This window comes from Syngnathus typhle, linkage group LG7, assembly GCF_033458585.1.
Source record: "Syngnathus typhle isolate RoL2023-S1 ecotype Sweden linkage group LG7, RoL_Styp_1.0, whole genome shotgun sequence".
In the NCBI taxonomy this organism is placed as follows: domain Eukaryota; kingdom Metazoa; phylum Chordata; class Actinopteri; order Syngnathiformes; family Syngnathidae; genus Syngnathus; species Syngnathus typhle.
Window position 1 is genome coordinate 6,260,134 of NC_083744.1, and position 27,981 is coordinate 6,288,114.

At 41.4% G+C, this 27,981-nt stretch overlaps 2 protein-coding genes across 9 annotated transcripts; one reads left to right on the forward strand and one right to left on the reverse strand.

Moving 5' to 3' along the window:
* The first annotated feature begins 28 nt into the window (after positions 1 to 28).
* On the forward strand, positions 29 to 27,978 carry nudt7 (nudix (nucleoside diphosphate linked moiety X)-type motif 7). 6 transcript variants are annotated; one of them, XM_061284276.1, is made up of 5 exons: positions 29 to 415; positions 1,083 to 1,241; positions 1,375 to 3,280; positions 26,877 to 27,079; positions 27,371 to 27,978. In XM_061284276.1, exons 1-3 carry the CDS (start codon positions 257 to 259, stop codon positions 1,708 to 1,710), a joined length of 654 nt encoding a protein of 217 aa, XP_061140260.1. In that variant the 5' UTR covers positions 29 to 256; the 3' UTR covers positions 1,711 to 3,280; positions 26,877 to 27,079; positions 27,371 to 27,978. The 6 variants fall into 6 exon arrangements, with proteins under 6 accessions (XP_061140260.1, XP_061140263.1, XP_061140259.1 ...); XM_061284279.1 differs by having other exon boundaries at positions 1,375 to 1,446; positions 3,202 to 3,280; positions 26,877 to 27,978; XM_061284277.1 differs by adding an exon at positions 25,928 to 26,044 and having other exon boundaries at positions 257 to 415; positions 1,375 to 1,446; positions 26,877 to 27,978.
* Positions 2,437 to 26,593, reverse strand: nfat5a (nuclear factor of activated T cells 5a). 3 transcript variants are annotated; one of them, XR_009715042.1, is made up of 13 exons: positions 26,241 to 26,593; positions 18,402 to 18,530; positions 14,120 to 14,729; positions 13,585 to 13,768; positions 12,422 to 12,612; positions 12,156 to 12,328; positions 11,836 to 11,970; positions 11,703 to 11,755; positions 11,493 to 11,625; positions 11,033 to 11,214; positions 8,798 to 10,952; positions 8,615 to 8,692; positions 8,345 to 8,483 (listed from the first exon to the last, which is right to left on the reverse strand). XR_009715042.1 is itself a non-coding variant. In XM_061284272.1 (12 exons), the coding sequence occupies exons 1-12, from the start codon at positions 26,311 to 26,313 to the stop codon at positions 8,119 to 8,121; spliced, it is 4,383 nt and encodes a 1,460-aa protein (XP_061140256.1). In that variant the 5' UTR covers positions 26,314 to 26,554; the 3' UTR covers positions 2,437 to 8,118. The 3 variants fall into 3 exon arrangements, 2 of the variants coding, with proteins under 2 accessions (XP_061140256.1, XP_061140257.1); XM_061284272.1 differs by lacking the exon at positions 8,615 to 8,692 and having other exon boundaries at positions 2,437 to 8,483; positions 26,241 to 26,554; XM_061284273.1 differs by lacking the exons at positions 8,615 to 8,692; positions 26,241 to 26,593 and adding an exon at positions 15,303 to 15,365 and having other exon boundaries at positions 2,437 to 8,483; positions 18,402 to 18,492.
* Positions 27,979 to 27,981: the final 3 nt, after the last annotated feature.

Sequence of the window (27,981 nt, forward strand, 5' to 3'; positions counted from 1 at the left end):
CAAGGTGGCGCTGTGGGGCCTTCTGGTAGTAAACACCGCTGACATGCTGTCTGCAAAAACGAGTAAATAGTTTTGTTTTCGCTTTAACTTTTTATGGCCAACTATATAACCCACAGTGCAACTGCATTTACAACCTTAAATTAATCAACTCATAACTAAAGCTTTTTTATTTTACGACGTTGCTACAAACTCATGGCCGTTACCGTTAGTCTACCATGCTGTCGTCGTGACTTTCCTTCCACCTGCTGCGACGAGAATGGACGTCAAGGAGACGATGGCGGCGTTCAAACCATTTGACGTCAGAAAGCAAGCAGACATACTCGGGGAAGCAGAGCTGCCTCAAGCTTCCGTTTTGGTCCCTCTGTTTATGAGGAGCGGGAAGCTACATACTCTCATGACCCAGCGGTCAGAACAGGTAACCGGGGGGCACAAATGTCAAAACCTCACTCTAAACCAGTATGTCACTAACGTGTCCCCCGCGGACCACATGAGGACCCCACAGGCGTGTTCTCACAAATAAAAAAGCGCTTACCGTTAATGGGACATTTTGCTTTTATTGGAATGTTTAATCTGAAAATGTAAAAATTTTACGAAATTATAGAAAACGTGTTATGTATTTTTAAGGGCTTCAGCTAACGATTGTTTAAACACCTACCACTACTCTCCATCAATTAAAAATGAAAATTATGTATAGTCAAGAAACAAAAACACAATTATGCGAGAAAAAGTTTACACAGAACTCAACTTGACAAATTAAATTGGAATTTTAAAACAAAATGTTGATTTTACAAGGATTAGCTTTTAATGAATTTCAGTCCGATATATTTTTTAAAAAAACTCACAATTTTACAGGAACAATGTTGGATTGTTTTTTTTACAAAAGGGGCTAGAAACCGTGAGTATAGCCATAAAATAAAATGTTTTTTCTCATCCCTGTAGGAATACATCACATTGTGCAGCTCAGTTATAACTGTATTTCATTAGATATTTGTATTTATATTCTAGATTTGTTTTTCATACATATACTGTTCTGACTGATATTACTACCTTTGTAATGTTTTGGTCTCGCTGTGTGTGTGCAGCTGAGGGTGAGTGCAGGCGAGGTGTGTTTCCCAGGCGGCAAGCGAGACTCCAGTGACAAAGACGCGGTGCACACGGCCTTGAGAGAGGCTCACGAGGAGATCGGTCTTCCACCGGGTGATGTCCACGTCATCTGCACACTGCAGCCCTTTATCACAAAGGTACAGTGAACTCTGGCTGTATCGTGCATCTCATGACACCCCACCAGACCCTGCCTCTTAAATGCTCATGCAAAATACTGATCAACAAAAAACACAAAGTGCAGGTCTTCAACACTTTCTATCTTTTGACCAGAATTCTCTTTTGGTGACTCCGGTGGTGGGTTTCATCCCGGAATCATTTCTCGCCTGTCCCAACACGGCAGAGGTGAGTGCCGTTTTTACGGTGCCATTGGACTTCTTCATCAGATCAGTCACTGCCGCCAAGGCCACTTCGCTTTCCTTTGACTTTGTGGAGCCCCGTACGGAAGTTAGGTATCACATCTGGGGTCTGACTGCCATGGTGGCCTTCATTGTCGCCACCATCGCGCTCACATCAAAAGCAGAGGGTCATGCAACTTTTGACATAGAGGACTTGATGTGCAGGCTCAGGCAGAGGTCACAACAAATGAGGACACCAAGTAAACTGTGACTCATTTGATTATTTCATATGATTGGGATGTGTACAGGATAACTGGGCTTAATTTTTACTGTATAAATGTATAATTCTATTGTATTTTCGAGTGAAAAGGACAAAGTGGTAGTGTTTAAAGCTGTGATTTTCTGAAAAAAAGAAAAATGTACAATGATGAAGCTCTAAGGGAAGAAGCAATGTTTTCCCAAATAGTTTTAGGAATTATGAGAATTTATTTCCTATTGCTAAATTTTTCTCAGATTATGAGTCCCAATTTATAAACTATTTTTATAAATAATGGGCCAAATGCTTCTTTCCTGCAGTGTATTTCTTTATGTTGTACTTTTAAAAAATATTTAAATATGACTTACAGTTCTGGTTAAAAACAAAACTTGACCTTTTTGCCATTTTGCCTATTTTCCCCCAAATAAATTAATCTGATCATTTGTATTTCATTCTAATAGCGTAATAGCTTGTCGTTTTTGAAGATTAAAACAATGAATTCAACAAGGACAATATGCCTACCTTGAACATTGAGAGATACGATTGCCAGGTGGAGAGTAGATTGCCATGACCTGGATGCTTTGGAATCTACACAGTACACATGAAAACACATTTCTTAGGAAGCGCAAATATTTTTAATCGCTACTGTGGTTATTATGCTATAAGGCTAACAATTATGAATTTGGGAGACGTTTATTTTTCCAAAAATGTGTGATTGACAACAACAAAAAGACCTCTGGATTTGTTATTCATTTTTTATTTAATTTAATGTAGCAGCAGGATTACAGAGACAAACTGAAGAGAGTATACAAATGTCCAGACCAAGGCCAAATACATAATAATAATTCAGATGAATGATAACACACTGGGGTGCTTGACCATTATCCCTTAATGCAGGGCTGTAAGGCTAAATATATATACTACGCACACACACGCACACACAAAAACAAACACGCACACAACTGAGAGAGTGTGAGAAAGCAAACAGAGGGTAAGCTCCTTTTGACTACAACAGGACGACATACGGCTCACGCTATTGGCAATGAACAGTAACCTTTTTTTTTTTTTGCATTTCACAGCGACAGTAAATGCAGTGAAAGCGCGGCAGCACAAAAACACCCTTGCAAGGAAACAATTGCCATTATTCTGTCCCTTTTTTAAACCTCAATTCAATCTCATGAGGCACCCAAAATAGAATATCATGCAACGGTTGTTAAAAAAACAAACATTAGCAGTAAAACAAACAGTGTGGGCTGTAAAAATACAAAAGTGGGGAGTATAGCGAGTTAACAGCAGAGACAACCTTTTCTTTTTTTTTTTTCTTTCAGTCAAGGCACACAAAGTTCTGTTGAAAGCGCCACTGTTGAAATTCAACATACCCCTGCAGTATATTTCACATTTAAATATACACGGATATTCATTCACAGAACAGTGAAAGACAGAAGTGTGTGTAAAAGGTTTTGTGTGCTTTCACCCCCCTGCTTCAGTTGAGTTTTTCTTCTTCAGGACCGACAATGATGAGAAAATGTACACATTAGCCACAAAACGTTCTCCGCAAATTGGTCTGATGTGCACAGAGCATGAGGTAAAACAATTACATTCATGAAACCGAAGCTCACTCACTTTCTTCTTCTAGTATGGCTTTAAGCATACTTTTCTCACATGTGCTCTTTAGTTCCTTCTATAATCAAGAGGAATGGAATGCTTGTAAACGTCACTGACTAGTGTACTCTAACCTGGCCTACAGTTTACTGGATAAGTTAAAAAAAAAATTAAAGCCACTTGAGAGATGCTTGACCAAGAATTGATGGGAGAAAAAGAAAATGCCACCAGCGACAGCGCACACTGGGTCATTACTATCGGGATCCGAGGTTTACGCCGTACCACATTTCAGGCTAGGAAATTCACGGTGAGCAAAAACATACTTTTGTTTGTGCTATATTAATGGCCGATGAGTGTTTTCCCCTATATTTTTACTTAATATCTTTTTGCAATAAGGCCAACCAAACAATGACTAAGGTCCTCGAAATATAGTAACACAATGAAAAGAAGTACTTGAAAGGTTTATTATTTTTCCTTTTGCGCATCCCAAAAGTTGAAAAAGTGGTCATTTTTCCAGAAGTAAAAACACTTTTGTTAATATCTGCAAGACTATCAAACCAATAAATGGATTCAACCAGAGATGGGACCAAGTCACACATGTGCAAGTCTCAGGTCTTAACCTTCATGTCTCAAGTACCGTATCTTCCGGACTATAAGGCGCACCTAAAATCTTCTCAAAAGCAGACAGTGCGCCTTATAGTCCAGTGCGCCTTATATATGAACTAAATTCCTAAATTCAAACTAGCCCGAAGCATTGTGTCATGAAATCAAGCATAAGTGGTCTGCTGAAGACTATGAATCATGAATCAAAAAGACTATGGATCATTATTTTGTGATTATAAAGTCATTTGTTGCATCTGAAGTTGAAATAAAATAGATAAAATGGAGAATGATTTGATTTGGATTAAAAATCTGACATGATGCATTAATGGTGCGCCTTATAGTCGTCCGGTGCGCCTTATAGTCCGGAAAATACGGTAAGTCCCAAGTCATTTTTTTCGTCAAGTCCTTAAATAGGTCAAGTCAAGTCCAAGTCAAGTTAACTGTAGTTTTTATTTATTAATTTGCTCCATATTAAATCGTATTTACTTAATTCAGTTTCATCATCATATTCATTGCATTAAAGCTATATATACACACCTATTTAGATAAATGAAAAGCACTTACTTGGCAGAATGGCTCTTCAAATGACATACAAAGTTTGAAGTTGGCCGTCCGAAATGTTTTTGTTGCATATCTCGCACTGTGCTGTCCGTCATAAAAGTAATTGCGATAGCCGAAGGTGATGACTCGCGGTACCGCTCCCGCTGACATGTTTGCGCATGTCTGATATAAAGGGCCGTGACTCTCTAGTAAACACGTTTGGTAGGTAGAGAGGGCACGACTGATTGACAAGGTAGTGTCCGATCCAATCATGACAACGCCATTCTCAGCCTGCGCTCCTACCATGTTATTGATATTTCTTTTAAATGTATTATTAATTTTATATTCAAACTGAAAACATGAACTAAATAACACTGAAGTCATTCAAGTCATCGTGTCTCAAGTCAAGTCACGAGTCTTTAACTTCCAAGTCAAGTCAAGTTTTTTCATTTTTTGTCAAGTCAAGTCACAAATCATCAAAACAGCGGTCTTTAACTTCCAAGTCAAGTCTCAAGTTTTTTCATTTTTTGTCAAGTCAAGTCACAAATCATCAAAACAGCGACTCGAGTCCAAGTCACAGTGACTCGAGTTCCCATCTCTGGATTCAACTATTTTATCAATTTTGTAATTGTGTCCCAAAAGTGTTTTAAAACTAATATTAACTGTAATTATGGCTTTATTACTATAAATATCTGACAGACCACACATTACATACAAATTTGGGTTAAGTCACCACCGAATGACCAACACTCAGTCGTAAACCAAGGATCCCCTGTATACAAGAAAAAAAAGAATCTGTTCAATCTGGACTTACTTTGAGCACAACACACCTGTGCTAGCTTTCGGGCAAAATACCAGCACCGATAACTATTCTGCATTGTGAGAATCAAATAACACCTTTCGTTTGTTTAAGTTACAAAAATACTCTACACTTTGATATATGGATACAAAAGTCTAAAAAAGATAATTTACTTTAAAATGGATCACGGACAGCGACAGGACTAGAGTAAAGATGAAAAATGTAAACAAATGAGTGAAACACCATTTTTGATGTTGTTAGAGATATGCTTAAGTATGTACTGCAGCGTGATGTTGCGACGCTGTTTTTGAATGATCAGATAGGCAGAAATGTTCTTTAGAGTACCCTTTAAAACATATTTCTCTGGACTGTATACTCAACAGTTGCAAGTAGAAATGAGCAGACACGATGATGAGGGCATTTTAAAAATAAAACGTCAGGAGCTTTGGTTTGACCACTGCTTCAAAGCAACAACCAGAAGACGATAAATGTTATCACACTGATTATTCCGGTGCCCAAACATGGCACCACAGAACCAAAATGAACACGTCCAACATTGTAGTTACTCAAGAAAAAGTCAGAAGGTGCCAACGTCATGTGCTGCCGCCTGCCTACTCTTTAAAACTTCCACACAGTATGAAAAAACAAAAAACAAAAAAAACACTTCAATGTTACATCTATGGGGGGAAAGATAGAAAATAACAATAGCCAACACGGGACTGGACAATACGGATTCAAATAACGACTGCAAGGGAATGGCCGATGTGTACGCGTCCGGACTGAACTGCCGCAGTATGCGGGCCACTGAAAAATCGGGGGCAAAAAAGTCGCAATGTTTCGGATAATGGAATAAAAAATAATAATTTGACGAGCAACTTCATGAGTTCATTCTCGTAATATTCTGACTTCTTATAGTGACATTCAACCCTCTTAAAATGTTATTATAATTGCAAGGGAATTCTGGGATTTTAAATATGGCCCTCATATGCCATTACAGTAAAACCTAGGATATATTTTTCAATCTTTCAATACTAAGTCGGCCTAAACGTTCAAACTATTGATAAGATGCTCAGTTATGTTTTTATTGTAAAGACTGCCCCCCCCCCTCCCTCTTACCATTGTGATGCCCGTTTGTTTCCTTGTGTGGATGGATGCATGGATGGATGTAAGGATTAGCTGGTTACACAGAGGAGGTTATAAAGTGCTTGAGATAAAATGTCTATAAAATCACACGACACTCAAAGTATAAAGTTTCTATCCACATAGTTTTGGGGGAAAAAGATCAAACTTCATAGTTGTTTGGAAATACAGATAGAAGTCACAGTATTCAACCGGGTTCAATCTCATTCAGGAGTGTTCAACTTGAGTCAATGAAGACAAATGTGCTTCATAATACTTTTGACTATTACAGTGAACCCCACTCTGTTTCAATTCATCAGTTGAGTTCCCGGATACATCGCAGATCATTAAGCGGACAGTTCAGAAGTGTTATATTAAACGTAACATCTACATGAATTTCCTTCAGCCAGTCTAAACGTTATTATTAGTTTATGTTAGCATTAAGCAAGCGGACATTTTTAGAGAAAACATGAATATTTTTCGAGTTAGCTTTCTTTTGCTGTATGCTCTGTACGCGTTACTCTATCATGCTTTAAAGAAGTTGCTTTAAGGTTTATAACGACGGTAGCACCCATGCTAAAAAAAAACTTACTGTAAATAAATCTTAATTGAAAATATTTGATATGTTTTTACTAAACCTTTAAACATTGCTTTGATGGGTTTGATGGGATGAAAATGCCCAAATTGTATAGTGAGCCTTCACAATAGCCACAGAAAGCCTAATTTGTCTGCAACAGCATGGTCAGTGTGCTGTATGCTTATTTTACCCCTAAATAGTATAGAATATTTAACAAATGTGAATAAAAGACAAGCGCTCTATCAAACAGTGGATGTCGAGTAGGCGACCTTAAGACTCCCAGCCCAGCCGCATGCTCAGAAGCGCCATCGTCATTCGAAGCCTTTATACACGCTTGTTACGAGCAGACATTTAGAGTTTCAGTAAGCCGTTACTATTGCAGCAGATTTTGAATGTTAAATCTAGAGTCTGTTGGTTCCAGGTCCATCAAATTGAGGTTCCACTATGGTCCTTTGTAGATTGGAGATTTACAGGAGTGGGTCTGGAACATACACACCCCTTGGAATAATTGGGATTCACTGTAATAGTTTGTGGATTTATTTTCAAAGGGCCTTCCCTTCAAATATACATAACATTAGAGCAGATTTCAGTGAAAAAAGTAAGCAAAGAATCTGCAAGAATCACCTTTCAAAGCAAAGTAGATATTTTTAGCAGTTCCACACTCCAAAAAATGAGATTCAGCCCAATGTTTGTCTACAATCAGTTTTAGTCCTTGCCTAACTGTGAAAGCGACTTTTGCCTGCTCACTGCTCTAGAAGTTCCCCCAGTTTTGACATTCTTCCTTCCAGTTTTTTCATCCAAAAAAACAGGTAGATTTGCCCCCCTCTCCTAGGCCCACAATATTAAAAGACTCTTGAAAAGCAAAACACTGCATTTGTCACGACTAAAGCAGCTATTACAGGCCTCTCTGATCCTGCAAGAGGAGTAATAACAAAAGGCAGAACATCAATTCAAGGACAATGGATATACAAAGGCTATAATTTATGATAAATAGTTAATAAAAGTGAGTTACATAAGCTCATTTGTTTTTGTTTTTTAAGGTAAAGGGGGGCATTTCTTTCTTAAATATACTTATTTTCAAATTTTGTGGCATTGGCACAAAACACCATGCGTCAGCCAGTCAAGCTCGACTTTAGGAGAACATGGCTACCTTCTCTCCACGTGGTCCGCACGCACACAAACGTCACTGCTTCTGCAGACTTTCCAGTAGGTCCTCAATTTTGCCCATGTCGGCCGCCGCCGATATGGAGCCTTGCAGTGTATTCTGTAAACTGCTCGGTATCTGTAGATTGGTCTGCATGGGAGTTGGCAGGCTTGTGTCTATGCTGGCCTGTAAAACGGGTTGCAAGGTCACCTGAGTGTTGGCCTGCATGGCGTTCTGCAGGCTGGTCTGCATGTGTGCCTGCAGGCTGCTCTGTAGACTGCTGTGCATGGTTGGTGCTGCCTGGGCCAAGGGTTGTTCCATGAGAGGCTGCATGTGGCCTGTGTTCTGGGACTGGTTCTGAACTGGAAGGGTTGAGCCAGATGAGTTGAGCAGCTGGGGAGTGTCTTGAGAGAAGGACAAAATGGAAATATAGTTTGACTGGCGAGTTAATTCAGTCGGTGAGGGAGCTCATTAATCAATTTACTTGGAAGCGCTGTACAAACAGTGGCGCTGAGTACATCAAATACAATTTTACCATTTAAATGAGAGAGAGGAAGGTGAGAGGCATCTGTCGTATTTTCGGACCTTGTTCACGTCCCTATTCACAATTTGCCTAACAGTCCAGGTTGTTAGACATTCAACTGGGTAAAAGCCCCTCCCACGACCCTGAACAGGATTGAGGGAGGGAGAAAATAGATGTCAATTGAAAGCAACTTACCATTCTGGATGCCAAACACAAACAAGTTGGCTGGTCCTCGCTGGGCCACATTTTCCCCCACGTTTGTCTGGAAAAGCTGTTCTGGGGGCTGTTGGCCCGGGCTGTCCACCACGCCTACAGTACTTTGGACCACAAAAATGGTCGTGCCAGGAGCTGTAGCCTGGTTGTTTAGCTCCTGCGAACCGAGCGTACTCTGTAGGCCAGACAGGGACGCCTGGGGCAGGAATAGCTCCACAGACTGATTGTTGGGGACACTAGAAGAACTTGTGCCCACTTGCATGGGCTGCTGTTCCTGAAAAATGCTTTGCTGTTGGTTCTGAGTGGATGTCGAGGTGTTAGCCAAGGAGCTCTGATCCTGGAAGGACATTGGCTCGGCTGTTTCTGGTTGGGAAAGTCCAACTGGGATGCTGCCCATTGGAGCTGATCCTTGGGTCTGGGTGCTGAAAATGATAGTTTGAGGATTTAGATCTGCCGTGCAGAGGAGGAGACCTGTCTGTTGTGGCTGGGAGAGCTGATTCTGGGGGAGGGGGTTAGCTTGCGAATGGTTCGGTATGCTTTGGAACAAAGAGCCCTGTTGGCCAATGGAAAGTTGCGGTGACTGCTGTTGATTTTGCTGCGGTGATTGCTGATGTTCCATGGGGGTGCTTTGGTGTTGCATTTGCGAAAGCTGAGCTTGAGGCTGGTTATGAAACATGGCAACGGGTTGGGGCTGACTGTTGGACGTCTCCATGGTGGAAATGAAGGCCAATTGCTGCTGCTGCTGAGACTGAGAGCTCGGCGATAGATACAGGGCTGACCCAGTGGATTGTTGCTCTGTGTTGAGGTTGCCGCCTGTCAAGACTGTCAGGGTGTTCTGGAGGAGTGCGGCTTGAACCTGCTGTTGGGAACTCTGGGTCTCTGCAATAGGCCTGGGGGACTGGAATAGCTGCTGTGGGGGTGACGTATGCGATGGTGGCTGGGTTGGGAAGCTGGTTTGGATGGTAAGCATTTCACCAGGTTGCTGAAGGAGGGAGACCGGCTGCTGGACTTGGGGATTGGAATGGATCTGAGGCTGGAGCAACTCTGCCTGAAATTGCTGCTTCAGGTTTTCTAAAACTTGCTGTTCCTGCAACTGTTGATGCTGCAGGTTGCTCAGTGCGTGGCTCTGTTGCTGTTGTAACTGATGCTGTTGCAAATTGCTTAACATTTGATTTTGTTGTTGATCTTGAAGTTGGATGTTGTTTAGAACTTGTTGCTGGTTCTGCTGCAACTGTTGTTGTTGTTGTTGAATGTTTTCCAGAATCTGTTGCTGCTGTAGTTGCTGTTGGTCTTGCGGCTGTAGTAGAAGTTGTTGTTGAATCTGCATGTTTCCAAGGACTTGCTGCTGTTGCTGCTGGAGATGATGTTGTTGCTGTTGAAGGTTACCAAGTATTTGCTGTTGTTGAAACTGTTCCATTTGCTGCTGTTGCTGCTGCTGTTGTTGTTGCATTTGCTGATGCTGTTGTTGCATTTGCTGTTGCTGTATCTGCAGCTGTTGCTGTGGTGACAGTGAACTATCTGTAGCGCCCAACCTAAGACTATTCATGTTCTCTTGGACATGCTGTTGAAGTGTGTCTGCAACGGATGTAGGGCTATAAAGCACTGAATTTAGCTGCTGCTGTTGCTGCTGCTGCTGCTGTTGTTGTTGCTGCTGCTGCTGGGCTACAGCTGCCTCTATAACCTGCTGGAGTGTGGTGTTACCTCCAGCCTGGAGTTCCCTTACTGCCCTCTCCAGCTGAGCTACGCCTTCCTGGGCAAATAATGGAACTTGTGACTGCTGTGGCTGGGGCGGCGAGGGTGCTGCTATTTGGGACATGGCTACAACCACAACCCCACCACTGGTAGAATTTTCAGAAGGGATGCTTTCCTGAGGGTCTCTAAGGAACTGCTGGGGGACTTCTGGTGTCACCGGGGGGATGGTTGGATCTCCTGACATTGGAAAGGATGCTGTTGGGGCAATGTCTTGTTTTTGTATTGTGTTTAGAGACTCTAGACTAGGAAAGACAGAGGGTGCCTGGGGAAGCTCTACATCCTCAGGTTGTAGGGGCATAGAGCTCTGAAATGACTCCCCGCTTGAATGAGGGCTAGAGCTGAGCTCAAGTGTCTGCTGCACCGAAACAACCGGGCCAGGCGATTGCTATGGTATGAATGGAAAAACATGGATCAGCAAAAACTATGACTGATTGCTTCTGCCTCATACAGTATATAAACTCTCACCTTGAACACGTTTGTGGGCTGTGGATTGCTAGATACTTCCATCGGTGTGTCCTCTTGCCTTTTCGGAGGCTGACTAGAGCAGTCAGTTTGGTCAGAAGACACAGTTTGGATCTGACCGTCAAATATACATGTCTTGAAGGAAGGTTCCTCAGTTTTTACTGCTTGAGCATCTGTATTATCAACTGGGGGTAAGTGTGTGGGGGGGATGATAGCGTTATGATTTGGGACAAAAATATATCTCTAACATACTATATTCTTTCTAACAGCAATGACGATGAAACCCAACGCTAAAGGTGATGACATTTGTAAACCCAATTGAGACCTTAAATTTAGCACTGATGCATCATATACATGAGTCAATGAAAGTGTTATATTTATGGGAGCACATTATCAATAATAGCCTTGGCGTGGTTGGCAGTTCATTAAAAATCATGGAAATAAGAAGCTCCAGTCTGATTACCTGAGTCTGGAGAGTATGTAAAAGGTTGAGCTTCATGTGATTTACCAGCATTGGTCATCACAAAAATCCCCACAGAAACTGGCGAAGTTATTGATTGGTTGTGGAAGGGAGGAACTGTGACAATCAAATGATTCTGCAGAAAATGAAGATCCAGTTGTAGTTTTCAAATTAACTTCTGATGCATACTACAAGCCAATTATTTTCATTTACCTGATGGAAAAGATCCATGTCAATATTAGCCTCCGCTTGCCAGGAGCTTTCATCTAGAAACACGGATAAGTATTATTTCCCTCTTTCAAAACGTCACATAGAAAACTATGAATACAGTAGTGACAATAAATACCTGCAATATTCTCCTGAAAAATAACTTTGGTTCCCTTGAGAAAGTTTTTTCCAATGATAAAAACTTCCTCTCCTCCTCTTACAGAGCAGCTGTGGAGACTCTTTTTCAGGATCTCTGGTACTCCCGCTGGTTGAGCTGGAAAACAGTAGATGATTCGAGTAAATAACTCTTATCCTTGTGTTTACCACAAAAATAACAAAGCGGTCATGATCATGACAAAGCTGACGTACCGACTGTGTGTATTTGATACAATTCAAATGCAACAGGTGTTCCTGTAGCGAAACACAGATTGTTTTGGTTCAACCTGCTTTCCTACTTACTACAGAGAATGGGTGATGAGGTGACTTGTAGGGTGAGGGTGGATCCATCCGTCTGGGGAATGCTGACTCTAAAGGCCAATCGAGCCCGGGTGCTCTTCTTTTTGGATCCTGCCACACCAATACGCGCCTCCACATCAGCGTTACGGAGCTTCAAAATTCCTACGCAGTCTACCCTGTACAAACACAACACCGTCAAAAAATTCATTCTTATGATATTAACAGAAATCCATCAAAAAAATTGATTAAAAAAAAAAAAGAATTCCTACGCAAGTGTCATATCATTGCTGGGCTCCAGTGGAATCTCGATAACAGTGGTGCCCTCAATGTCTACTTCCGTACACGCAGTGGTGTTGCGACCAGTCACTCTGCATGCCTGGTAAAAACCGTGAGGCTTCACTCTGCCTGCGTCATTTGCTACAAACACCTGCAGCACTACTGGCTCGCTAACACCCTCCAACTGGGAAGAAAAGACAACAATATGATTAAAAAACAAAGCAGGTCACCCAAATTAATAACAACTACTATGTTCTCATGGCGAGCGTTGACAGAGCATCAATCATGTTGACAATATAATTATCTGTGCTTTCAGGTACAGTGAACACCCGCTATATCCCAGTTTGTCGTTCAAACCCCTGCAATACTGCAGATTTTGAGCAGGGGATTTTACAGTATGTATACAAACCAGAGTTTAGAGTTGAGTGCCTTCAGTGTAAGACCACAAATCTGCAGACAGGAACACTGACATTGGTCTAACAGCCAACGCTGGAATCGGGAGCCATTTAATGTGGAAGCCAATTGAACTGTAACACAACAGCCTCCACATCACACTAAATTAATAAATTCACAGCCAACCTACTGTAATCACAGTAAAATAGCCAATTCACGTCAGACCAAGAGTTCCTTGCTACGACAATTAAGCAGAGCCTTTCCTGGCCAAAAAATTTGATAATCAATTGGTTGTCAATTAAAAGTTGCGCCTCTAAATTGGATGTTATTTCATTTTTAGCGGACTAAAAAGTTAAAACATACAAACATTGATCATGGATTTGGCTACGACTCCAGACTATACCAAGACTTACAGTGGTAAGCAGATCCGAAATAGTCTAAAAATAGTGAGAGTACACCATGGTGTAATAAGGAGACAGTTAAATGGTGTCAAAATCTGAATATCGCCTAATCCTGGTCTGTAACGTATTCACTGCGATACATTGGAGTTCACTGTAGTTCTTTTCTACACAACTACACAGATATACTGTTTATCTGAAGGTCTTTCCTCAGGCTACATGTTGAGTTAAGCTACTTGCTTGGATTTATTACAGTCAGGATGCATATGACTTAATTTTTCAATTGGGTATTGTCATTCAGCGACACAAGAAACAAGGATGTTAGACCAATTCCAATAAGCACCGCGCAATCTCTTTAGCCCAACCTTGATGGTAGGAAATCCTTGTTGTGTGCGGTCTTTGACAGAACCTCGGCTGCCCTCGGTCAAATACCGAGCCCTGTGTTGGGTCTCAGGCTGCACCAACATCTTTAGCTCCTTCCCATTGCTTCTCTGAGGAAACTGAGTAGCTAGCGATCCACCCTTGACCGCGATCCCTGACTCGAGAGAGCTGCAATGAAACAAACAATTCAATTGAATTACCGCTGTCATAATTACAGTGGTACTTTGATGGGCAAGAGCCCTAACATAGGTATTTTTTTTAGTTTGGTTGTCCTTTTGTGTGCTAAAATCGCCACACTCCCCAAAAGGAAAATACATAACACACAAATAATACAGTATGAATAGTAATTAAACTTTGTACATAGTAGCTAAAATTAGTAAACGGAGTCACAAACTGCAGCTAAAATTAGTAAATTGAGTCACAAACTTGGTCACAGAACCAATTAAACTCAAAAGTCAAGGTGCCACTTTAAGCCAAAGTGGCTTTTGGGTATTCAACTCAAGGGACTGGGATACCCACCTGGTCATGGGACTAGTTTTGTCCGGGCCGAGCTGGGACAGGACAAAGTGAGGCGCCTTGGCGCTGTCAGCGTCAAACACATCCATGCTGTCCTCTGGGGGAGCAGGCTTGGGGCCCGGCCGCTGGCGAGGGGTTCGTTTTCTTGATTTGCGCGGCACCTCTGTGTTGTCGTTGTAGGAGAAGGAGCTAACCAAACTGAAGTTGGAAACCGAGTCATCGGCCCATATGCTACTGCTTTGCTCCGACTCTGGCCCCGGTGCCCCGGCTACAGGGGTCTCTTCTAAGCAGGACATCTGACTGTCATCGAACAGGTCCTCAGGTGGCGGGGATATGCTCAATACAGGTCTCCGCTTTGATGGAGTGTTCTGAGGCTGCTGAGCTCCTAGACCTGACCCAGGATCTCCAGCTGCAGTGCCAGCTCCACTGTTGCTCCTGTTGGGAGCTCCTGCCTCCATGACTTGCACTTCTGACGCTACAGCTCCATCCCCTCCAGTCGGGTGAAGATGCTGGGGGGCCTTGAGATGGTCGGAAGAGGACGGGCCAATGGAGCTTGGGGCTCCCATGGCCAAGGAGGAGGAGGCAGAGGGGTTGGAGGTGGAAGATGTGGCATCTGTAGCAGCATAAGACAAATAAGTCAGTAAGGACGATCGGCACGGAGCGGGCTAGCAGTCCCACTCAAGCAGTCCCACTCAAGCAGCTGAATTTGTGCAGGGTTTGAATTGGTTTCCCCTCTTCCCAACAGTAATTTCTAGAATGTTATGGGTCCTATGCCCTCACTGTGCATGCGAGAGCTGTCAAGCATTGATCACAAATTCTGAAGTTAAAGTTGAGAAGGGTACTTACTATAGGGCCCACAATGTTTTGATTCCTACAAAGCCCCTTCTCCCAGAAATCAATGTGACAAAACTGACATGCTTCATTTACAAAAACAAAAGCAAACTACAAACTCGTACATACACATTGCCAGAAAGAAACTTAACAAAATCTGGTCAAAAGTTTCATCTATAGCCCAATTTGCAAGCTGCTAATGTGGAGTCAAATTAAATTTGCCAGAGTTGCCAGGGTTATCACTTACACTTTGTGCAATGTGCATTCAGTAGTCAAAAGTATTTTGCGCATGCCAATTGGAAGATTTTGTTGGGACTGAGCGTAGCCATAGAGACAGAATAAACAAGCCTCTGACCTATGGAGCAGTGAACTGCAGACCATTTTATATGCAGACACTCCCTGCCTCAGAGGGAACTTCCTGCAATAAAAACGAGACAGCCAATGAGCAACAAGAGAGCTGATCATTCAAGATTCTGTCAATCAGTAAATTGGATATCTTCAAATTGTGGAGGGACCACTGCTTTGTGATGTTTTGAAGCATTCATTAGGTTCCTGATCCTCAGAGGGACTTTACAGCATCTCATGCTTCCGATCAGCACTGTTTAGGGTCAGGATAGAAAAAAGATTCATTAACAGTGCAGCTGTCTCAATAATAACACTGTTGACCAGTTTGCTCTTAAGATGCAATTCCAGACTAAAATCGTTCCCATTTAGAACAGGTGGTGGCTCTCCTGAACCACGATCCAAGGTCAGACCACATCAATTTGTCGAGTCCAATGATTAGGCAACTTCACAATTTCATTTGAATGCATGGATCTTTTATATGCGGGGAAAAATGGCAGCTTCTCTCAAGTGCAGAGTTGTAACTTTGATAACTTCACACTTGGAGTATTTACTGTAGAATTGAGAACCGCACATTCTTGTTTTGGAAGTACTTTTGCCTTTATCGAAAAGATTGACACTACCACTCACTACACTGACACCTTCTGAAAGATGTGTAAATGTGTCTCAGTAAGTGAAAGAATAGCACATTGGCACAAACTACATCGTCACACATAACAGCCTCTATAATGTAGGTGATGCCAGTATGAACGGTTATTTGAGGCCACGGCGAGTCTCTTGATCCGCGGCGCCAGATGCTGCTGCATTGATGTTTTACTGCACGGTAAGAGTTTATGACCCAAATGTTTATTTTCAAATTCCCCAAAAAAGCCCAAAAAACATCAAGCACAAGCATCAGAGGGAGACGTGCAGCAAAACGTGAGTGAGGTGACAAACAAAGTCTGTTAGGCATTCTGTCAGTGCAAAACAGCTTGAATGGATGGACATCATTTTGTGGGCCTATAAATATGGCAATGACCTAAGGCCCATCTCGGGATTGACCAAAGAAATGTTTAACCAGGACATATTCTTAGCTGAAAAATGTAATGACTGAGAAGGCAGGACATAGAGGACAAAGACAGAACAGCCACAAGCAGGATGAGACCCTCTTGGCGTCTCCATTTAATTAAACTACCGGTACTTTTGTGTTTTATTTAATACATGGCAATAGCTTGATTTAGGAGTTGTTTTATTTCATGACCTAGTTTAGTTGAAGCAGACAAATATGAGCTACCGTAATCTAGGAGCTGCAAGCAAACTAACACAAATCACATGGGCAGCTACAAAAGGATGCAAGCTAAAAACTAGGATTAATTTAAACAGTACCCTATAGATACTTCAAAATAACTTTAAATAGATTTTCCTACATGAAATGAGTGTATGAAATGTGAAAAATATTAAAAGGGTAAGATGAATGACCTGACAAAATGTAGACTAAAACGTTTTACTTGACTAAACATAGACAAATCTTTTCTTGGACTAAAATAAAGACTAACAAGTTGACTAAAACTTAACTAAATTAATTTGAGATCAGGCTGACTAAATGTGCTTAAAATAAAACAGTGCAATTGATATCGGACTAAAGATGGGGCTACATTTAAAAATACTTGATAAAATGAACATTACAGCCGTTAGGAACAATTGTGAAAGCCGTTCATAATTCTCTAAATTGTTATTATCCTATTTTCAAAAGGTTTATATAAACGAAACGCTTGCTGAAACACACAACTTGGCAACATAATAATGATGTCAATCATTTTCAATAAACTACGAGCTTAAATTAAAGAATGCTGTACACAAAACTCACATAGAAAAAAATAATAATAATTATGAGGAGATCAATAAACAAACCTAGATAGTAAGGGATAAATATAGCATAACAGAGACAAGACTTGAGCAACTAGAAACACCCACATGTTCCAATAATTTAGCTCACTTGAAAAAATGTAAATATCATGAATAAAAGCTGTGAATTAGAAATTTTGTCTCATGTCCAAACTTCCATAAAAACAAAGAAATTATCTGTCCCAATAATTATGGATGGACTATGTGTAGATTGTCCGGATGTGCCCTGCAATTAGCTGACGACCAGTTTGGGGTGTCCCTGACCTCTTGTACATAAGTCAGCGGGGCTAGGCACCAGCAAAACTGCAACCCAATAAATTGTACAGAAAATGAATGGCCGGGCGGATGGAAAGCTAATTACTAGGGTTGGGTGGTATTCAAATGTTGACACCATTTTACCATCTCCTCATTACACTCGGGTGTACAGTAATACTGTCACTAATTTTAGACTTTGTAGCTTGTGTCGACCTCTGCAAGTAAAGGCTGCAGTCACGACCCAAATTCACCATCAATGTTCGTATCCCTTTTAACCAAGTTTGAATGGGTTACTAATTGTATTGTTGTTGGAAAATATGTCCCAAAAAAGAATTTATCCCAAAAAAATAATAGTAAATGGTAACTAAGCAACCAGCAGTAAGGGTTGGAATTGGGGGGGTTAGATCACCTAATGATTCCCGGGCGCGGCTCCGCTGCTGCTCACTGCTCCCTTTGGGGATGGGTTAAATGCAGAGACAAATTTCACCACACCCAGATGTGTGTCTGACAATCATTGGGTCTTTACTTTTTTTTTTACCTTTTTAAAATGCACTTTTATAGTGCTTTACCTACACCATATGTTGTTCAAAGTGCTTAACAAGCCGCAAATTAATTTTTTGTTAAATATCTTAGTTATAGTCCCTTTTATGCCAGTAGGACAGTGAAGAGCAGCATGCACACATTGCAGTAGCAGAATGGAAGATGAACATGGCGTCCTCAAAGACTAAGTGAGGCATGCCTCTGCTGGTATGACTGCAACAAGTATGAAATCGGGGCAGTAATAGGTGGAACGGCTACAAAGAAGACCTTGAAATGCATCATATGGTCACAAATTAGTTTGTCTCTGGAACTGGTGACAGGGTAAAGTTGCTCCCAGTCACCATTTATTTGTTCCTGCTCTCTCAAGATTATTGGAGAACAAATGGAATCGGATCCCAGTTCACGCCGTTCGGCGGCCAATTCAGTCGCTCACCTGAAGCCAAGGCTGCCGATGGAGGAGGCCCCGCCTCTCCCCCGCTCTTCTGGCTCATGGTGGTTGAGTCGGTCTGGGTGGATGACTGCTGGAGCTGGAGCTCTTTGGGGAGGAGGTCATATACAGACTCTGAAATCAAAGATGAGGCGGATGCATCATGTTTTAAAAAGGAAAAATTATGCAGCAGTGACTCACTCGCTGTAATGGAGATGGTACGAGCCGTGAGCTTAAGTGTTATAATAATAATTGCTAAATGATAGAGCCCTAAAAAACTCATTGGGAAAGTTGGCCATTCAACCTAAAGGCGCTTAAAATTGAGAAAATGTCATTTGTCGTCTTTCTGCAGAAGGCAGTGGGGTTTTAATAGCATTTTCTCACAATCATGTCAACTTTCTCATTGAGCAAGATACTCAACTTATAGTTGCTCTTGTATATAAAGTGCTATACAGCTGAGAAAACAAATCCATAAAATCTTATGCGAGGGACTCAAGCATGTTCTTGCTCAGGAATATCTGGAATAGCATAAAAGGAGACCCGAGAAACAAAAGCAAAACATTTCCTAAGTCTACAGATTCTCCTGGCAAAACTGAAATAACAAATGGCATCCCAGGATTAATACAATTATCCACCAGTGAAGTGGCTTAGTGACTTGAAACCCAGAGAGACATTCCCGGGTATTTGATAGCAATGCGATTCCTAGAAACCCATTACCAAGCAGCGTGGCGCCTTTGGAATAAGCCCCACTCAATGGCCTAAATAGGCGATTAGGTAGTCTGGTTGCTAGGAGGATGCGACATATCAAAACCCCGGCGTGGCTATTTCGGCTGTGCAACAGCAGCGCCAGGTATGTGTAGTAGTCATTTGATACTGGTCAATCACTGAGCACCAGGATCATGTTGAAAGTGCCAAGACACATGATCTTCAGTGACATCAGCAACACCACTGACTGACAAACACCGCAAAGTTATCACCGCTTATACTGGAGTCCCCCCCCCCCTCCCCTTTTTAAAAAAACCAAGGCACTGTCTATTGCCTATAGTTTATCTCAAGACAATCTGTTTTAAGAAGAGAGTCGTGTAAGCACTGCAAGCTTGTGTCCAGAGGGATTGAAGTTATTACCAGCAGGAAATTGCAATTTCTCAACAAAATGGCATTGGGTTTATAATACTTCAAGTGCCAACATTTGAAAAATTCAACAAACAATGGTACTCTTAAATTACAGAGGTTAAAACAATAAGGAATTTTACGGTTGCAGTAGGAACTGATTTTCACAGTAACCGAGAATTGCCTACAAAAGATGCTGTCCAGCTAAATTCTTCATTAACTCAGTTTCGATGACTCCTTTCATTTCAGAGCCTTGTGTACAGGCTTGGAGGTCTGAAATATGTGCGCTTTGGCTGTCTTAAGATCATATATGCAAATGCATTTCCTCTGCATGTCGTAATTAGGACAGGAGTTCTTCCCTTTTGCCAAATTTGGGCCGTTACAGTCGACCTACATTATGAGTGTAGTGAGGAAACCGGTGTGGGCGACATGTGATATGATGCGTCAACACTGGATTAAGTCATGTCATTGCGCCGGTTCGAATGGAGGGCATGGCACTTGAGAATGCTCTTGAGCCAAGAAATGTAAAAGCTCCTTTTTATTTATCTGGCCCGGAGAAGTTAGACATGGTGGACTTTGGCAATTTCCCATAGCAAGCCTTTATTTTTCTAGTTGAGGGTTAAATTAGCACCTTTTAAAATGTCTGGAGAGGAATGACACTTTTCTTATCATTTTACACTGTAGAAAAGGGGAACCCCTACAAAAAACAGAAAATTACTTTTTAGAGGCTGAAGTCAGAGGATTTGGACTACTTAAAAGTTAAACAATGGTTCTAAACGATTACACGATTTTGAAAGTAGTTGTCAATTAATTTGACAACCAAATAGTTGGTGATTAATCAATTAATTTTGATACTCAAGTTCCCAGTCTTGCCACATTTATCAGCAATATCCTTCAAACGTGTATTTTCAAACAAATCTACAAATTTACTTTTTGTCGGGAATTCTGCCTTGAATAGATCAAAATACAAAATGGTCTATTATTGTCAGTGGTAATGTACAGGTTTATTTTAAATGAAAAATTATCCAATCTACACCACATCATTGTAAAAAGCCAGGCAAATCCCCCAGCTGCTTTGTAATTGTTTAAATTTCACATTTCCCGTCTGCTGATAAAGTTGCAGGAATGTTTTGGTGAGGTTTCACATTTGGTTTTATAGTTGCCAGAGTAGATCTGTACAAGGTGAAATCAAAGTGGGTCCGAAAACACCAACGCAAAAAGGACGGACTAACATTAGCTCGCATTTAAGACAAATTAAATTACCTCACGTTAGAGGCACGAGCAGCTGATATTGCGCATGCCTAAAGGGTTTTTTTTGTCAAGCAGCAAGGTCACTGGTCCATTTTTATTCTTTGCAGCTGGCTTTGTGGTTAAGAGGGGGGGGGGGCAAATGAATTAGGCTATTCACAAGGACAATGTTTCTGGCGCACATAAGAAATGTGCGGTGCAAAATGGATCCCTCCACCCAAACACCGCAGCTATGATTATCCTCTTGAACACTTGAGACAAACAGTAGACAAAGAACCTCTTGAATTTGTCAAGTTTTGACTACTCACCTTTTATCTTTATAAGAATATAGTGACAGGTCAGAAGAATGACGTGCGGCCTCAGTTAGCGTGCAACATCCGGCATTCGTATCTTGCATATCATAGTGACCTTGCTTTAGAAAAAAGTAAAAGTGGTGACTTAAAGTGAACATTCTACTGGGTGAGAGTTGCTGTCGGTAGAAATGGATGTGTTCATGAAATGTGAGCTAGCATTCTTTCAAAACATGACTCGCAGGGGGGTATTAAATTCCTTTGTGTACGTTTTGGGTGACTAATTAGAATCGCAGATAGCCATGTAGGAAAAAACAGAATCACTCTTTTAATATTTGTTTTCTCATTCCAAAAAGAAGTTAGTTGTTAAACTCTTGTAAACTGTATGACGATAGGTTACATTAAAAAAAAAAGGATTACAGTAAAACCAGACTGAATGTGGTATATGTCTTTTTAACATTTGTTTTAAAGGTCTGAATGTTGTGACCTTCCAGGCAGTGCACTTCATTTTCCCTGCACTTCTTTAAGGTGCGATTACAGTAAAACCAAACTATTGACAAATAGAATGCATGTGTACTAGCTTTCATCTTGCTCTTGTAACGACTTCATCTTTGAGTGTGCGACTGATATGCTTTGAGTAAACAGGGGAAAATCATGGCAGATAATTGGATGCTGATTAGTGTACAAAGATTTCAGAGATTACATATTGCTTACAACATACTGGACATGCAAGAGCTTTTATAAGGAAGAAGTAATAGTCTCAAACAGGTGCCACAAATTTATGGACATTGGCATGTTGAGGGACAAACAGCGGACAACGGAAAATCAGGCTTAAGCCCATGAGCTGTTTTATTTCTGTTGTGTTAAAGCCCCCATGGTCTTTCCGCTTATTAACAGCGCTCTTTTGCATGAGTGTCTTGTTCACATTTGCTGCTAAGAATAGAACCGTGGACTGTGCAATGCACTTAGGGGTGTGTGTTGAAATTTTAAGTAAAATTAAGCTCAGGACAAAAGCGTGACCTACAGGTATTGCCTTCCCATGCGGCAAATATTACTTCCGTTTCAATATGCTAAAGAGAATCGAGAATGTCAGCTAAGCGTGAAAGTTAATCATTATTTACAAAATAATCGTAGTTTTCTGTAGCATATGGCTGCTCTTCCATCAAAACACTACTTTTGAAATCTTTCAAAGCTGCAACACAATAACTGCGTGTTCCACCCGTGCACTTAACTACACAGGTTATGGCCCAGTCGCCTGACTTTAATCATTTGGATTCATTGGTTTATCTGTAGAGAGCTCTCAGAGTTGTTTTCACTGTCCCAGAGAGGCCATTACCCGGGCATTTTGTTTTCAGAACACGCACAGTTCACAGATCCCAAGTCTTGCTTTGCGTCATAGTCTGCTATATTAATGCACAGCCAGCTAGCTAATCTACAAAGCATTGCAAGTTGGGAGCACCGTTCAATCATCCACAACAGTAGAAAATATTGTATAATTTTAATTCCAAACAAATAGGGGATGAGAGGCATTGGTACACTATTCCAGTGACCTCCAACAGTTACATGCAGATTTCAAAATGAAGCTTTTTGAAAGAACACGTAAAACAAACAGGACATTTGGCAGTGGCATGATGTTCACCAATAAGCAAGTCTACATACTACGGTTTGACAGCTAGCTCTCATAAAGTGCCTGGAAAATGATTTTCGTTTCAGCGTCCGAGTAAGTTTAGATTATGTACTTGTGTGCAAACCTTCCAAAAACGTTCCACGAGAAGATTCCCTGCAGTTATGAGGAATTATGTTCTTATGAAGAATTTGACTTTTTTTAAGGCTCCCTTGTACTGCCGCTTACATTGGCATCTGAAATGCATAAGCCGATATCCCTCCAGAAATGTTAAGCAGTCAGATGCTTGTTTAAAGCAGGAATTCTGGTGGAATGCATTAACTATAATCAGTGTACATTCAAGACGCCACAATACTTGGTTACATCCAATTCTGGTGCCATATGAGTTACTGTGTAAATAGGACGGGCAAAGTAGTGTTGACATAGCTCCCGTTACAGAATGCTGGACACCTATATAAAATTCACACGGCGGGTGGTGTGGCACTCTGCCTTTGTTTACAAGTTCTGTGCAAACAAGATAGGCAGCGTGACGGTAGGCAGTACTTTACTGGATGTTGCCCAATAAACGTGTAAAAGAGGCCCTTTGTCTGCCCGACAGTGCCGCTTCAGTATTCTTTGGCTCAAATATTGGTGTGGTTTTGAACTTTCAATGAGTGCAACAAGTAATTACGATGGTTAATTATCGTGGGCATGGGAATGCCCATCCGGGGTTGCGACGTGAAATATAATAACCAATCAGAGCGCTTGCTGACGCAAATACTCTCAAAAAAATTAGAGGAAGGGTTTGCATCACCAACGTGGTTACCAAAATTTGTTCAAGTAAGCCAAACTCCTCCTCTCAAAGTCTTTCCCAGCAGTCTGGATGCTGCTCTGTAGAACTTCGTACAGTGTCCATCCATCCATCATCTGAACTTCTTGTAACCGTCCTTCAATCTGGGAAGTGGTATACGACTTGTTTTGTCCCCTTCAGTTTGGAAAAAGGGTAAATAACAACACAGCGAGTCGGACTGTTACTCCAGCATGCCGTTGATCTTCTTGGACAAAAACCGTCAAACGCTCGGGGGCATTGTTTGCAGTCATAAGTTGTCTTGCACCAACCCAAACTTCTTGTCAGACACGAAACAAAGCAAACGTTGCTGGGTCTCTTTGGAGACGTGCGAGTTGATTGTCTGTCATAGGGTGACGATAAGGTCATGTTTTTGCTTTGAAATCTAACTTTTGTGACACTATTTCTGGAACTTTTCTGACACCTCATTAGATGATACTGCTAAATGAATACTGTCATACTGAATACAGTCATTAATTCAGATTGTTTGAAAAAAATGTTAGGGCCATAAATATGAAACAATCAAATAAAAACCGCCAACTTGTACCGCCTTGTGTAGTCAGACATTAATCTAGTTATAAATCAAATTAAGTTTTACAACACAGAATGTTGAGTGTCACACTAATTGAAGCTTTAGCAAGCGCAAGCTTCTCTCTACAGCCCCGCCAACATCTACAATAGTTAACTTTCTAAATATACAGTATATGACAATTAAGACATATTAAAATGCTGGCAGACCCACAGCTGTAATGTCAGTTTCCACTTTGGCAAAATTCAAATCGGATGACGACCAGCGTCTCAGGCCAGAACGGCTCATGTTCAACCTTTCAAGAGCTTCTGAAATCCAGCACAAAGTCCCGAGCTGACCACAGGAGCTTTGAGAGCGTATTCTGAACAGCTTCAATCAAAGTTGATAAAGCACCCCCTTGCTCTGAAATTAAACACTGCAGCTCCCAGGACTCTTGTCCACAGCGCTTTAGGTGCTTGGACTAGAATTAATGGCGGCATTTTGGTGGCCCCCATGGCAACATCTCCTGTGGGTGTCAAGGAGATGCCAGCCAGCAGCCAGCCCTGTGGAGTGGCAGCACCGTTGTGAAATCAGAGCACGTGACTTGGACACTTCAGATTTGAGTCCAGCTTTGCAAAAAAACAAACGCAAGACAACAGAGAGGCTTGTCAAGACAACAAAACAGCTTTGCCATCTCACCCTACACACAAGCCCAAATAACAGTGAACACTCGACGATTCTCAAACTCACCCACTCCATTTCTTTGGGTAGAACACAACAAAATGATTTGGTTATCTGGGTATTGCTCTTTTTCTGCTGCTTCTAAGGCGCCATGTCACAAGAGGAGTTAGTGCAATAGAAGATTCCAGTCGAGATCTGACTGGCTGGCAAGGCAACAACACTGCTAATACAGTCACTATTTCTTTTCCCCTGTAGTAAATGCATGCGCGTCCAGAAGTGCAACACTAAGGCTAAGTTTGTTTATTTAAAAAAAAAAAAAAAACGATGCCACCAATAAAGCACGGTGGTAGCAGTGTGATGGTCTAGGGCTGCTTTGCTTCCTTGGGACCAGGACCACTTGCTGTGATTAACGGAAAGATGAATTCGGCTTTTTACATCCTGAAGGAGAAAGTCTGCCTATCTGTTTGTGCCCTCAATCAAGCACTCCTGGATCATGTCGTAGGACAAAACTCCATCACATACTTGCACGTCCACCTCAGAATGGCTCAAAAGGAACAAAATTAAAGTTTTGAAGTGGTCAACTCAAAATCCGGATTTAAATCCAATTGAGATGCTGTAGTGTGACCTTAAATGACAGTTCATGGAAGAAGACTCTCCAATTTGGCGGAGTTGAAACTATTCGATGGCGATGTAGATTTAAATTGGCATCTGACAGGTCAAATTCAGAAAAAAAGCATACAATTCCATTGCACATCTTTGGGATGCGCATATTGCATGGGCCAATATCGCAATATGAAGATTTTTAAAAAAATATATATTGTGCAGCCCTAATTTTAACACTTCTAAATTGAGTAGTTTAAGTGTAAAACGTTTAATATTTTATTCATAAATTTCAACAAGGAGTGACAAACTGCTTGTCATTTTGAAACCGTAAGAGCGTGAGAACAGGCTCTAAGGCATAATAAAATCTGTGTTATAATAAAGTGTTCTGATGTGTTTAAATGTGGTCGTGCGTGAGGGGAAATTTGAGGAAAACGTTTTAAATGATTACTATACTATATCGCGGATTTATGCTATCGCTGGTGGGTGGGTTTTGAATGCATTACCCGCGATAAACGGGGGTTCATCGTACACCCCACACAGAATGCGAGGTTAGCTCCATGCTAGTGATCAGTATGGGCGCCAACATCTGTGTACTACCGACAAACAGAATCTTCATCTTAGCCCACGATTACTCTGTTTCAGGTGGATAAGCGACCTGGAGCGTTGTTATCGGAACCAAAAGATGTTAGAACAAAACAAAACCCACGCAGTACATCAGTCTCCACCGCGCATGTGACCAGGGGAAGCCCAAGCACGCAGGTAGCCATCAACTAACCAGCGAGCCAATTGGCGGCTAACTAAATCGGCTAGCTCGGCTAAGTGGCTGATGGCGAGAAAAGCTAACCGCGGCTAGCTAGCAGATTAACGGGGGCGAGCGAACGGCAGGGGGGCATTACCCCTGATTAAAAGCAGGGCCCAAACTAGTTTGCGTCATGTTTATTCTGCCAACCCTTACCTTTAGAGTAGAGAGATTTGGGGGAATTGAGATCGAGATCCGAGCTGAGGAGGGAGACAAAATCAGAGGGCATCGCAGCGCTTCATCGAGGGGAGGGGAAGCAGACACTCTTCGGCAAAAACCAAGTCGTTTTTCCTCGGCCAATCAATTGTGCGTCTCCCAGGTCGGAATGAGATAGAATACGGCATCGAAACACTACGAACGTATTGGACAAATTGGCATACAAAAAAAGTTTTAATACAAAAAAAAAAGCACATAAAAACCCGTTACCTAGCACGTCTCATCACGTTGTGAGTTTGTGAGGGGAGACGCACACACAAACACGCACACACTACTGTAGAGGTCGGCCCACGTCCTGGTTCCGCCCCCTTGGCTGCGCATGCGCATTGGTGTCAAAACGTTACCAAGGCGGTATAACGCTTCACCAGTACCGTCTTGGTAACGTTTTGTCACCAATGCGCATGCGTTACTTATGCAGCCATAACCCTTACATATGATTCTTTTCCCAAGCACTCATCAAACTATCCTCAAAATGTCTGTCTGATAGTAGTATCTGGATGATGAATCCATCCATGATCAATGTATTTGTATTTAATATAAAAATGTATTTTTTCCCCTTTCTCTTCTACACCACAGCAATGTTCCCCAACCCAGTACGAACCGGTCTCATGGAAGTACATTATAACATGATAAGGTGTTCCGGTCACGACACACTTGGAGGGGACCCCGAGGATGAGCCCAGGATATACTAGAGAGACTGCCTTCCAGCTGGTTTGGGAACATCTCAAGATTCCCCAGAAGGAGCTGGATGAAGTGGCTAGGGAGAGTACCATCTAGAGGTAATCTTTTTACTTATTCTCCATGTTCCAAAGCTGTTTTGATGGCTTCACCGCCTCTTCCACGAGCCTGTCACATATTATAATATTATAATTTGACAACAGCTTTTGTTTATTTAGAAGTTGTAGGCTTTTCTTCTGTCTTATTAAATTTCTTGTTCCCCTCCTTCCAAAGAAGCTCCTCAAAATCTTCTTATGTAATTTTGCAAGCTTGTGTGCTTACTTTTTAATTTTAACAATTAATGCAATTTCCTATTCTTATCGTTTGAAAATATTTCTGCTGACCCCTCAAAGACCAACCAGCACACGTCTGTCCAAAACGTGCAAATATGTTCTTGAGACTGTTTCTAACGACCTGCAAACACTATCCAGTTCTATTGCATCGGATGGATGGATTGTATCAAAAGGTACATTCCTGATGTTGTGTTCTCCTGAAATATACCTTCTCCCCATGTCATTCTCAACATCAAGGCATACCACATCATGTAGCATTGCTCACAGAGCTTCATAGCGAGCCATTCTAGCATTTATTTGATATCCTTGATATTAATCATAAAGTCAATGTACGTTGACCTCACTAATAGCACAACGTTGACATAATAATAGGACAACTACATGCAACGTGACACAATAATAGGGCACCTACATGTTTCTAGTTGGGCAAAAATGTACATGCAGCATGGTACTTGTGACATTATATAGAATTGCACTACCTGTATACTGAATATAGACTCCTTCACGAAAAACAAAGTGGCAATGTGTCATGTTAATAATACAATTATAAGCAAATCTCATTTTCAAATGTCTTGATCATTGATGTGATGATAATTATTTCATAAAAATGCTAAGTTGTGTAATTTTGCAAAATGAAATAATAAATAAATTATTTTCCCACACATTCATCC

What these genes read in the sequence shown, in the direction of transcription:
- nfat5a (XM_061284272.1), bottom strand. Translation starts at nt 26,313, where the DNA reads ATGCCCTCTGATTTTGTCTCCCTCCTCAGCTCGGATCTCGATCTCAAT. An exon ending in AGCAATGATATGACACTTGC is followed by an intron (nt 12,329 to 12,421) that starts GTAGGAATTCTT and finishes GTGTTTGTACAG; the next exon opens with GGTAGACTGCGTAGGAATTT. An exon ending in AGCCCACAAACGTGTTCAAG is followed by an intron (nt 10,953 to 11,032) that starts GTGAGAGTTTAT and finishes TTCATACCATAG; the next exon opens with CAATCGCCTGGCCCGGTTGT.
- nudt7 (XM_061284275.1), top strand. Translation starts at nt 257, where the DNA reads ATGGACGTCAAGGAGACGATGGCGGCGTTCAAACCATTTGACGTCAGA. An exon ending in TGACCCAGCGGTCAGAACAG is followed by an intron (nt 416 to 1,082) that starts GTAACCGGGGGG and finishes GTGTGTGTGCAG; the next exon opens with CTGAGGGTGAGTGCAGGCGA. An exon ending in TGCAGCCCTTTATCACAAAG is followed by an intron (nt 1,242 to 1,374) that starts GTACAGTGAACT and finishes TCTTTTGACCAG; the next exon opens with AATTCTCTTTTGGTGACTCC.